The 12,582-nt window shown below is 40.7% G+C and overlaps 1 protein-coding gene across 1 annotated transcript in view; it reads left to right on the forward strand.

Moving 5' to 3' along the window:
- Window positions 1-12,582, forward strand: part of LYPD6 (LY6/PLAUR domain containing 6) — a 149,617-nt gene that overhangs the window by 101,347 nt on the left and 35,688 nt on the right. Inside the window, exon 2 of the mRNA XM_023217519.2 lies at window positions 12,230-12,418. Coding sequence (XP_023073287.1) covers window positions 12,301-12,418 — 118 coding nt within the window. The 5' untranslated portion in view covers window positions 12,230-12,300. The remainder of the gene's footprint in view (window positions 1-12,229; window positions 12,419-12,582) is intronic.

Here is a 12,582-nt window from a genome sequence, read left to right on the forward strand (position 1 = left end):
TTGGTTAAGATTTAGAAGTTAGGTGCTCATGAACCCAGTGGTTTGCAAATAGTGGTTTAGCCATAGGGTTTTTATATAAGCCATTGTTTTGTTGTTGGCTGTTTGATTTTTCTTTTTCTTTTTCCTGCAAGGAAAGAGAACACAGGCTGGCTCTTCTCTGCTGTAAGAAATTCTGGAAGGACTCTCCACACCTACCAGATTAGTAATTACAGCTCTTTCTTGAACTTAAATTATTTCAAAGGCCAAATGGAAACAACTCTCAAGGTTTTTTGACAAACATTTGGTCAGGATTCTTGGAACCATGGGAAAAACCCTACTCCATGCCAGGTAGGACATAAGATTCAGCATGAGTTGGTTCTTCCCAATCTTGAGTGGGAATCAAGATGAGGCTAAGTGCTTGTTAATGGTTGAAGGTGAGCCATATTGTTCACATTCTCTAACCCCTTCTTGACAGCTAGCTACAAGGGCAGATGGTGTAGGCTTTGAGGTAAGGAGGAGAATTTGTGTGGAAAGAAAGGGCATGATTTGTAAACTATGGTGAGAGGGAGAATTCTGACTTCCTCCTGTCCCCAGAATCCATGGGACTTGAAAGAGTGAGTACCCTCTACTGGACTTAGCTCCAAAAGGAAGCAGCAGTTTTTTTGCTGTGAACTGGGCTTCTGTCAGTACAAAGCAATGGAGGAAACATTTCATGAAGAGGTTAAAGATTTCAGAGTGGTTTGTTTACATTTGGCTTTCAGACAGTGTGGTGAGGGGTGTCAGGAAGGGCAGAAAACCCTTAAGAATGTGGGCAAGCAGGGCAGTGCTAAAGACATTGGATGGGATGGGAGAATGAACCGACCTCAAAGCCTCAAACAGAATCTTCATGCCAGCCCTCTAAAATGATGACAAAGTGGCCCAAAACACCTTTCAATGGGCACTGCCAATAAAACTCAGTTCAAATAGTGCAGAATATCTTCATGGGTGCATGGCAGGCAGCGTCTGCTTTATAATTGATTACTAGTACTTCTTGTTTCTGAATATTTGGAAACATGAATAAAAGAAGGGTAAATCATCACTCCAAATACAGAAATGACTACCTCTGTATAGTGCCAAGATAACTCTTTTTTTTGATTAAAGGATATAAAGCATATGCCTAATAATCTAATGTTAGGTTTGGAACCAGGTTATTTTGAATGTAAGAAGAGACCTGGCTGCAATTTAGTTCACTTAGAACTATTATATTGTTTCTGAGTATGTTTTATACTTCTACATTTTTGGAATATCTCTATGGTAAAAATTCCTGAAAAAAGTAAAATGAAAAATGGCATTCTGAAACATAAGAAGAGTTTAATAAAAGACACAAAAACAAAAATTTCTTTGGACACCACCCCCTCCCAATAAATAAAAAAATGACAAGCTGTAACTGAAATGTGCCTAGTGTTCCATTGCTGCCTGGGAGTTCCTTGACTCCTTTCCTTTCTGGCTGTTTGCACTTGAAAATGTCTCCTTGTCAGTTCTCAAGAACCTTCAGATTGATGGAGAAAGCAAACAAGCATACAACCAACAAGCTGAATAGCTCCTAGAATAAATACATCCTTTAGAATTGTGAATACAGTCACGCACCGCATAATGACATTTTGGTCAACAATGGACTGCATATCCAGTAGTAATCCCATAAGATTATAATGGCTATACTCAATACCTAGGTGTATAGTAGGCAACCATTTAGGTTTCTGTAAGTACACTCTATGATGTTCACACAACACCAAAATCACCTAACAATGCATTTCTCAGAACATATCCTTGTTGTTAAATGATGTATGATTGTATATTACTAGACATACACAAAAAGACATCATTTGCCCTTCAGGAACTGAAATATTTTGATGCAGTTGAACTTTAAATCAAATTGGGGCAAGACAGCTTTTCCCTATAGCTCTAGCCTTGCCAAGGGGCTCCAGAAAGAGAAATGAACTTCTTTAAAAAACCTTGATTTTTATGTGGATGGATTCTCAGTTCAGATTGGGAATATGTAAATAACTTTCTCCTTCTAGGTGTAGAAATAAAGCATCAGTGTCTATGAAGTCCAAGAGAGATCATCTCTGCCTAGTTCTCTATTATTGACATTTTAAAAACCACCTTTAACCTTTAGTTGATATGCCTTAAAGAAATATTAATGTAAAAAGCATATTTGTCTACAAAACAAATTTAAGCTGGTGGCTGGATCCTCTTGGAGGACTCTTTTGGAGCCAGAGTTCCTGACTGCAAGGGACAGAATGCCAGCTCAAACTAGCTTGGGCAAAAGGGAGATTTATTGGGTGGATACTAAGGCTTCTATAATAATTAAGGGAAGAGTTAAAAATCAGCCAAAATGCAAGAGTTGGGGCTTTTCTGACTCTTTCTCATTCCTGTTTCTGTTAGCCAGCAAGGACCTTCATTCTCTTCTTCCTCCTCCATGATGGGAGGAACATGGCATACACATGTTCCTGCGTGTCACACCTTGGGGGCTCCTGTACCAGAGAAGACTGGTTCATTTTTCCATTCTCACTTGAAAAATATTCAGAAAGACTTCTAATTGGCCAGACTTGGCGAAAATGTCCAACACTGACCCAAAAAACAGTAGCCAGTAGGATGGGCCATGTAAGAATGTGAAGCTCTTCAATAGTAACATATGATTGGTGTTAGCAGAAGACTCATTCCCATAAGAAGGGGGAAGTAAAGAGCAGAATGAATTGCAAATGCCCCCTAGAACTTTGGTTTTATTGTTTCAACCTTATATAGTGATTTGAAAAATTGTAATGGAGTGGTATTAAAGTTTTAGAGAAGAAAATAGGTAACATTCCTACTTATCAATAGGTAACATGTCAATAAGGAACACTTTTATCTTCTGGCATTTGCAGAAATATTCACCAGAGCAACCTTTAGCTTCATTTGCATGCCTGGGCTAAGGAGGTTATTCAAGCTCTGTATTGTTGTTGTAGTGGTCATCTGTGGTTTTGCTCTCCCAGCATCTAGTCAGTCCTTCTGCTTCAGCTTGAAACACCTAGGTTTTCCTGTGGGAAACCAATACTTCCCGCACTCTCATACCATGTGATTTCAATAAAATTACACTTTGCTCTTGTTCTAGCTACATGCTAGTGACGCAACCCTGGGCAAGTGGAATGACACATTCCTCTGGCCAATTCTTGGTCCAAAGATGGGCCTCCCTCCTTTCTTAGAGCTTTTCTTGAAACATTTTGGAAAGAGACTTCTGGAGAATGCTTTTGGAACTGCTGGTGACTGTAGTTTGGGAGGACCTGATGAGAATAAAAGTAAAAGAGGGGGCAGAGCAAAGTTGAGGGATGAAAATTCCTGAAAACAAGGCTAAAAGTCCAGCCATGTCTAAACTAGATGGTTAGGTGAGACAGTATAATGCTTCCCCTTCCATCCCAGTTGCAGTTTTAGTTACAGCCTATTTGATTGGGATTTCTGTACCTTACAACCATTGTGTTCTTAAAAATGCAGTTGTCTTCATGAGCTGAACTATAATTTCTAGTTAGCTCTTTAGCTCCACTTCCTTGTATTTAGGTATTTGTAGCTGCTTTGCAAGTCACCATAGACCTTAGTGGCTGGAAGGCAGTAACAATCATTTTATTTTCTCTCATGATTTCTGTGGGTCAGGAACGTGAGAAGGGCTAAGCTAGGCTTTTCTGGAAGTTTCTATGCAGTTGCAAGGTAACTGTGGCTATGGAATAAAAGGGAGGAGCTGGGACTGGAGACCCTGGGGGTTGGCTGGGCAGCTCTCTTTTTTCTTTTCTTTTTTTTTTTTTTTTTGAGACAGAGTCTCACTCTGTCGCCCAGGCTGGAGTGCAGTGGCCGGATCTCAGCTCACTGCAAGCTCCACCTCCCGGGTTTACGCCATTCTCCTGCCTCAGCCTCCCAAGTAGCTGGGACTACAAGCGCCTGCCACCTTGCCCGGCTGGCTAGTTTTTTGTATTTTTTAGTAGAGACGGGGTTTCACCGGGTTAGCCAGGATGGTCTCGATCTCCTGACCTTGTGATCCGCCCGTCTCGGCCTCCCAAAGTGCTGGGATTATAGGCTTGAGCCACCGCGCCTGGCCAGCTCTCTTTTTTCATGAAGTCTCAGTAGCTCCTTGTGGACTACTTGGGCTTCCTCATAGCATGGCAGCCTTAAGGCACTTAGGCTGCTTACATGGTCTCAGAGCTTCAGCATAATTATTCCAGAGTACCAGGTGTAAGTTGCATAACCCTCTATGACCTAGCTTTTGAAATCACATAGCATCATTTATACCACACTTTGGTCAACTAGTTAGTAAAGTTGACCCAGAGTCAAAAATGACAAGATGTAGACCTCACATCTCAATGGAGACATGTGAAAGAATTTGCAGCCATTTTTATTTATTTATGTATTTATTTATTTGAGATGAAGTCTCAGTCTGTCACCCAAGCTGGAATACACTGGCGTGATCTCGGCTCACTGCAACCTCCACCACCCAGGTTCTAGCAGTTCTCCTGCCTCAGCCTCTGGAGTAGCTGGGATTATAGGTGCCCGCTACCATGCCCAGCTAATTTTTGTATTTTTAGTAGAGATTGGGTTTTACCATGTTGGCCAGACTGGTCTCGAACTCCTGACCTCAGGTGATCCTCCAGCCTCAGCATCCCAAAGTGCTGGGATTGCAGGCATGAGTTGCCGCACCCAGCCCCTAGACAAATTTTTAAAGCAGGGCATGTCTTGAGCAATTCCCGAATTGCAAGAAAGATGCCTGTGGTCAGAGTGATATATTTAAGGAGACTTAGCTTTAGAAAGACCTACCTTTAGTTTATACTTTTGTAAACTATTAACTTTTTCAGGTAACTAAGGTACCACCATATTAAAAATTAAATAAAGATTGATTGTGATCTTTTAGGCTTCAGATTTCCATTCTGCTCTTGTATTAGGCATTTTTAAATTTCTGTTTGAATAGCATTGAAGTATTTAGATTTGTATTTGTTTGCCACTTTATAATTGCTTGTATGTTGATTTAGTCCTGAGATTTTGGAATTTAGTACTTGTTTCTTAAGATAGCTTCCAAAGTGCTTTATTTTCTACTAGTGACCAGTTTAAGTGGAAGTATCTCATTTTATACACTGTACATGAAATAGTAATTAGGGTGTAGACTTGTAAAACTTGACCTGGGTTATGGTCCTAGCACTTTGCCTGTGACTGATGTAGAAGTCCTCCTTTATATTGTCTAGTACCATCCACAGAGTGAAGGTTCAGAATGAAACATTTCTCAACTTTCTCTGAAGTGGAGGAAGTCCAATAGATCTTGAACTAATTTTTTTTTTTTTTTCTGTTTTGGAATGTAGCAAGTAATCCATTGGAATAAAACCAGCAGTTGAGTCACTCATGCAAAGGTAATTTAGAGCACAAATTATATCTGTCAGAGTGGCATTAGATTTGCAAAAGCTCATAAATAACAAATGAAAGGTCACAGAGCTGTGAAAATGAAAGTGTACTTCTTCATAAAGAGAACCGTATTCAGGGACGGGATCCGCAGTGCATATTCAAATAGCAGCATCATAAAATGGAAACACAGTGTCTTTTCTAAATGTCTAAAACAGTCCAAAGGCACCGCAGATTCTGTGGAAAAGCATCAAAGTCCCAGGAAAGACTTCATACCTGAACATGTCCAGCACCACATTTGTGAGGTTTGTGGATTAAAGCCCCATCAACTACTGAGAATCTGTGAGGAAAAGATCCATCCCCTCAGCAGAGCTTGTATTTCAGTAGCTGTTAGGGTAATTGTGAATACATGCCACTCATCTTTCATTTTTCAGTTCCTAGAAAATACTAATAGAGTGAGTGGTGCTTCATGATTTATTGCAAGAATGTAAACAGTCGGTGATATGAATAAACAGTCCTGCCCATCCTGTTTTTCTCATGGAAAAGAGAAGTGGAAAATACAGTCTTGTCTGCTATAAAGTAGACAAGTTCTTTTACTGTGCATTGTATGCATCTTTTTAGTCCTGTATTGGTCGTGACTTTCATAAGGAAACAAAATCTATGTTTATAAAAAATAATGTGTGGGCTCTATCAAAATTAAAAACTTTTATAGATCAAAGGACTCCATCAAGAAAGTAAAAGACAACACAGAATGGGAGCAGATATTTGCAAGTCATTTATCTGAAAAGGATCTAGAATCCAGAATATAGAACTCTTACAACTCAAAAATAATTAGACAATATTCGGGCAAAATATTGGTCAAAGGATTTGAATAGACGCCACTCCAGAGAAGATATACAAATGGCCAATAAGCACATGAAAAGATGTTCAGCATCACTGGTTGCTTGGAAAATACAGGTCAAAACCAGTGTGAGATAGACTCCACAGCAACTAGGATGGCTATAATTTTTTTAAAAAAGAAAGAAAAGTGTCAGTGAGAATGTGGAGAAATTGGAACACATACATTGCTGATGAGAATGTAAAATGGTGCAGCTTCAGTGGAAAATTGGCAGTTCCTCCAAAAGTAAAACATAAGACCACAAGACCCAGCAGTTCCACTCCTGCATATATACCCAAGAAAAACAGAATGCATATGTCCACACACAAACAACGTATGTGAATGTTAACAGCAGCAGTATTCACAATAGCCAAAAAGTGAAAATCACCCAATGTATATCATCTGATAATGGATAAACATCGTATGTTCGTACAATAAAAGAAACCTCAGATTTCCGTGCCAGGTGCTTGCTTTCTGTTTCCTGATCAGAGGTCCATCCACACTGGGCTATGGCCCTCCATTCTGGCTGCTGAAGTGTAGGGGAGGGAGGGAGTTCCTTGTAGAGTGAAGCTTGAGCAGTGGAACTGGATCAAGCAGGAAGGAACCAGGCAGATGACTTCTCCCTTTCTCCTTCCACGGGCTACACAAAGATGCAGGCCTTCCTCTTAATCTTCTACCATTGTGACATGATTTGAGGTGGTGAGCAGCATAGTACCCTACAAGCACATTGCCTGCATGTGCTTCTAGATTCATTTCCATCTCTCTTTTCCCCCTTTGCCTCATTGTCTTAGGCTTGCATCTTCCAAATAGTGTTAGGACACCAGGGAAGGGCATGGTAAGAGAAGAGAGAACATTCTGTTTCATATTGAATCTATTATTTTAGAAGACATGTGACTATTTTGAGGTTATGTTCATTGGTTTTAGGTGAAAATCTGACTTGTGCATAAAAAGTCTGTCAAACTCATTCTTTGAAAAATGTTATTAAAAGTTTTTTTCTCTATGAAATAATACCTGCTCATTAAGATGTTTTGAACATGTAAGTGAATATTAAAATACTCCCCAAATCCTACATTATTTTGGTGTCTATCCTTTCAGTCCTTTTTCTAATTATACATAAACCTAGAAAAGACATGCTCTTTTTTTTTTTTCCGAAGAAGAAATGATTTTACAAGTAAAAGGTATTGGGAGAATTAGAATTCAACTACTTTAAGAATTTGTCAATTCAGAATTAAACACATGAAATTCAATGTTAAAAAATTATTTGAATCCCCCAAATTTGAAAACTTGTGCTAAACAAATCAGGCCTAAAGAATTCAGCTTGCTCTTTCCTATGATGAGTAGAGGTGGATCTCTTGTAAAGAATGAAGTAGTTGCTTTAATTTCATCCACGTTGATCCACCATCCTGTGCACACAGGACGTGGCCTTGGAAGGCGATACAAGGCAATGTGCTCCTGACCTCCATCAGCATCTTTTATACAAGTAAAAAAAAAATTTTTTTTTGATGTCGAGATAATGCCATACAGTCGGGAAAGCTGTGGGGGACTTGGTTTAGTTCCTGGCTGCAAAGCAGGAACTTCGTTTTCTCATGAGGCAGCCTGCTTGTTATAAGTCACAGCTTCAAGCAGCAATTGTAGCCATTTGGGATTTTTGGCCGTTTGGGTTTTTTAGCTTCTATAAGCAGAGAGCTATACTCCAGTCCCTAGTTTTATGCTGTGAGCCTGGTTTTAGTTCCCTATCTCACATGAAAACATGTAAGACTCTTCTCCACAGAGACCAAGTTCTGCTACCACATCCCTGCTACTGGGTCCATTTCCCTGCAGCCCCATGGCATTTTCCCCACACCGTGTATGTACTCTGAATGGTCTGTAAACATATCCATCTCCTTTTAGACCTGAGCCTTGGCTTTTTGGTATTGTCCTTTAATATATCATTAGCATTAGTGTATAATTTTATCAGAAAGGGTGTGGAAGCATGATATATTGTGAAGACATCGCCCACCATTTCTTGTTATATTATTATCATACTTTAAGTTCTGGGATACATGGGCAGAACGTGTAGATTTGTTACATAGGTATACATGTGCCATGGTGGTTTGCTGCACCCATCAGCCCATCATCTATGTTAGGCACCATGGAGGTACCATGATCACTCTTAGTTCTGCACATAGATATTTGCAAACCAATTAGATGATAAGTAAGTGGTATGGTGGAGGGAGGGGGGAAGCATGTTTGACAATTTAAACACAGTATTAAAGGCAACAAAACAAAAATGGAAAATGCTTCATAAGAATACCTGGAAGAGTAAGTTAAAAATTGAAGTGATGCCACATAGTTTTATAAGTAGTTACTTTTTTCCAAAAAGTAACCAGAACGAAAGCTCTGCTATACTTAATCCTCATCCATTTAAACTTTGCCATGAGTTTGCTTTACTATTTACTATGAAGATAATTTTTTATATTCTTGATACTGTGAATTTTTAACGATGCCCTCAAGACGTTTCTCACTCCCACTTGCTCATATTTTTGGTCATAAAAGATATAGTATACATGGCTCCAAATTAAGTCTTTTTCTATAGCATGGATCTGGATTTTTGTTTTTAGCCGATGTGATGATGTTTTTATCACTTACCTCTTATGGCAAAACAAAGGATGAGTTGATGAAGAAAAGGAGTGGAGGGCAGGAGGCCACCCCTGTGGTATTAGAATAGTCTGACATAAATGTTCCCATCCACTCCACAGAGGCTCTTGGAGCCCTCTCTGTGGCCAGAGTCTGAGGCAGGGAAAGTAAGGATAATCATGGCAAGTTCCTGTCGTGAGGAGCTCATGGTCCTGTAACCTGGGAAGGAGTTTACAGTACTCTGTGTCACGTCAGATTAGTTACACGCTTTTAAAAGTATGAAACATTATCATCACTGGGACATGTCATGTGGGAGGAAATGTTACCTAAAAAACAAAACAACAACAACAACAAAAAGCATGCAATGGGCTGAAATGTGTGCCCCCAAAATTCATATGTTGAAGCCTCACCCCTGGTACCTTGGAATGTGATTGTATTTGGAGACAGAGCCTTTAAGGAGGTAATTAAGGCTAACTGAGGCCATAAAGCTGAGATTATAATCCAGTCTGACTGGGTTCTTATGAGTAGAGGAAGTGACACCAGGACTATGCATACAGAGCAAAGCCATGAGCAAGCCAAGAAGAGAGGCCTCAGGAGACAGCAGCCCTGCGGACACCTTGATCTTGGACTTCCTAGCTTCCAGAACTGAGAAATCTCTGTTTTATAAGCCCCCCAGTCTATGGTATTTTGTCATGGCAGCCTGGGCTAACTCATACACCATGTCTTTACTATCTTAATTTTGTATTTTCCTCTCTGGTCTTTTGTCTGTGCTTTTGTTCATATTTATGTTTATGGTTATACACATAATGTTCACGCCATTTTGATCTCTGACTCTCAATCTGAGCCCTGCTACATACAGATTGGGAGGAGATGGAGGTGTTGGCCATGGTGCTGCCAGGTCTCCATGGGGTGCTGTGCAGACCTGTCCCAGAGGTGCAGCCTCGCCTTACCAACCTCACCATGCTGGCAGAGAAAAGCCAGATGGATGTGGAAAGAAGCACTGTTGCATTCTTTCAAGATGAAGTGATGTTTGTCTCTGTCACTTGGCTGCTAACTTGAAAACAAAAGATACTGGTGGATATTTGTTTTTTCATCATATTGTTCAACCAAGTGCCCAGCACAGTGCCTGGCAGTCACACTTACTAAGTGATTGAGTGGCCCATTCTCTTCCTGAATGCCAGGTTTGCTTGGGGAATTAAATTATAAACAGAAGGTGGCGTAGTGAGCGTGAAATTAGCAAGGTTGGCATTATCAAGCTGTTACAAGTGGTAAGAGAGCTCTACTCTGTTTTCTAACAATTTGCCAATTAAAAAAGAATAAACACATCTGGAAGTAATTTAGCATGTTATGCATTTTATGGTTTCAGCTATTTATTGTTGTTGTTTTTGTTTTTGAGACGGAGTCTCGCTCTGTGGCCCAGGCTGGAGTGCAGTGGCCGGATCTCAGCTCACTGCAAGCTCTGCCTCCCGGGTCCACGCCATTCTCCTGCCTCAGCCTCCGGAGTAGCTGGGACTACAGGCGCCCGCCACCTCACCCGGCTAGTTTTTTTGTATTTTTAGTAGAGATGGGGTTTCACCGTGTTAGCCAGGATGGTCTCGATCTCCTGACCTCGTGATCCGCCCGTCTCGGCCTCCCAAAGTGCGGTTTCAGCTATTTAAAAAAAAAAATTTAAGAAAGTTATAATACTATTAACATGTGTCCCGTTCTGTAATTTTGAGCAATGCTTGCACCCTATAAACAGTTGGGTCTATTTGTGGACTCCTTAGAGTGTTCTACTTTCTAAATTCATTTTTACACTTTCTATCATTGTGTTTTGATTAATTTTGCTTTGTAGTACATTCTAGATCTGATTGGGTCATACTGATTTTTTCTACTGAGTTTCTGTTTCATATTTCCTTGTGGACGCATTTTTACAAATTTTGGAATTCTTTTGTTATGCATTTAAAAAATCTTGTTGAACATTTATATTAAACAAAATATCAAAATTGTTGGTTTTCAGCTAGGTTAAAATAAAATGAATAACCTTGACTCCTGGCAGAAAAATAGAGATAATGGTACTTAGAAAAGTACCATGAGGAATAAGCTTTATAGGAAACCAAGAAGATAGCAAGAGAATAGCACCTATATAAAGATTAGGACAGATCTCTGCATTCCCAGTAAGCAGAGCAGTTCAGCCTTATTACAGATTTGTCTTTTCCTCAATTTTGAGTGAAAAAAGGACAATCAGAATAAAGGACAGAGTAGATAATAATCACTTCGTGCTATAGTGACAACACGATCTTATCAGTTTTTTCTCCCCCCCCGCCCCCGGCCCCGAGATGGAGTTTCACTCTTGTTGACCAGGCTGGAGTGCAACAGTGCAAACTCAGCTCACTGCAACCTCCGCCTCCCAGGTTTAAGCGATTCTCCTGCCTCACTCTCCTGAGTAGCTGGGATTACAGGTGCCCACCACCACACCCAGCTTATTTTTTGTATTTTTCGTGGAGACAGGGTTTCACTTTGTTGGCCAGGCTGGTCTCGAACTCCCAACCTCAGGCGATCCACCCGCCTCGGCCTCCCAAAGTGCTGGGATTACAGGCGTGAGCTACCGCATCCATCCAATCAGTTTTTAAAATACACCTTAAGTCAGTCTTAAGAACACAGAATTGCCTAGTGTTTAAAAATGCAGACTCCAAAGCCACATTGCCGGGGTTGGAGTCAGATCTGCTACTTATTTGCTGAACCCCAGTTTACCCAAAATGGGTTAATAATTGTGCCTACCTCATAGGGTTGCTGGGAGAATAAATGGATATACGTAAAGGACTTCAGTAGTACCTGGTCAACAAATATTAGTTACATTAAGGAGATTTTGTGTCATGGAGGCACTTTTTAATTTTGGAGAGACCAGCTTTCCTGTATTTGTTTGTTTTCCCAAATCTGAAAGTCTGCCCTGTACAGGTTTGCATGGACATCGTGGCCCAGTACGGCTGCACTCCCTATCTGACCTGCACCATTCTCAGGGAAATGCTTCTGAGCTTTTGCTCCTGACTTCTTTATCGTACTCTGACAGCCATCCTGTGGCCTCCTGGCAAAACGTAGCTGGATTTCGTTAAAATTCTCTTGATACAGTCTCTGCTGGTCTCTCTTGATACAGTCTCTGCTGGATATAAGAGGGGATGGCTACCAGTTGAGCCTTAGCAACCTGATTAAGACTGTGTCTGGGCTGGAATGTTCTAAGTTCTCTAAAATTACTGTTGATAAAGTTTCTCTCCATGTCTACCACTTCCTTATACCCTGTTCCTCTCCATCCCATCTTACCAGCATGAGAGCTCAGCCAAGCCTCCTGTGGTTTTCTGCAGTCTATCACTGAGATGATTCTTCATTTTTCAGGTGCAAGTTCTCTGCTGTCGTCCTGAGTGCCCAATCCCAGGCCCTCTGTATGAGTGACGCTTCGATCTGCCATGGAACCTGGCCCTGCTCTGGCCTGGCTCCTGCTCCTGAGCCTGCTGGCGGATTGTCTGAAAGCTGCTCAGTCCCGAGATTTCACAGTGAAAGACATTATCTACCTCCACCCTTCAAGTAAGACTATTCTCTTTGCTGCAGAAATATCACTTTATCTCAAATAAGAAGTGGTTCCAAAACCAGCCAGGAGAAGGCATCCTTCAGTATAGTGAAAACCTCTGGTGATTTAATTAGGGGGGCGCGGTAATTTACAAAAGATGTTTTATGCTTTACCCTCATCT

Source organism: Piliocolobus tephrosceles, chromosome 11 (assembly GCF_002776525.5).
Source record: "Piliocolobus tephrosceles isolate RC106 chromosome 11, ASM277652v3, whole genome shotgun sequence".
Lineage (NCBI taxonomy): Eukaryota > Metazoa > Chordata > Mammalia > Primates > Cercopithecidae > Piliocolobus > Piliocolobus tephrosceles.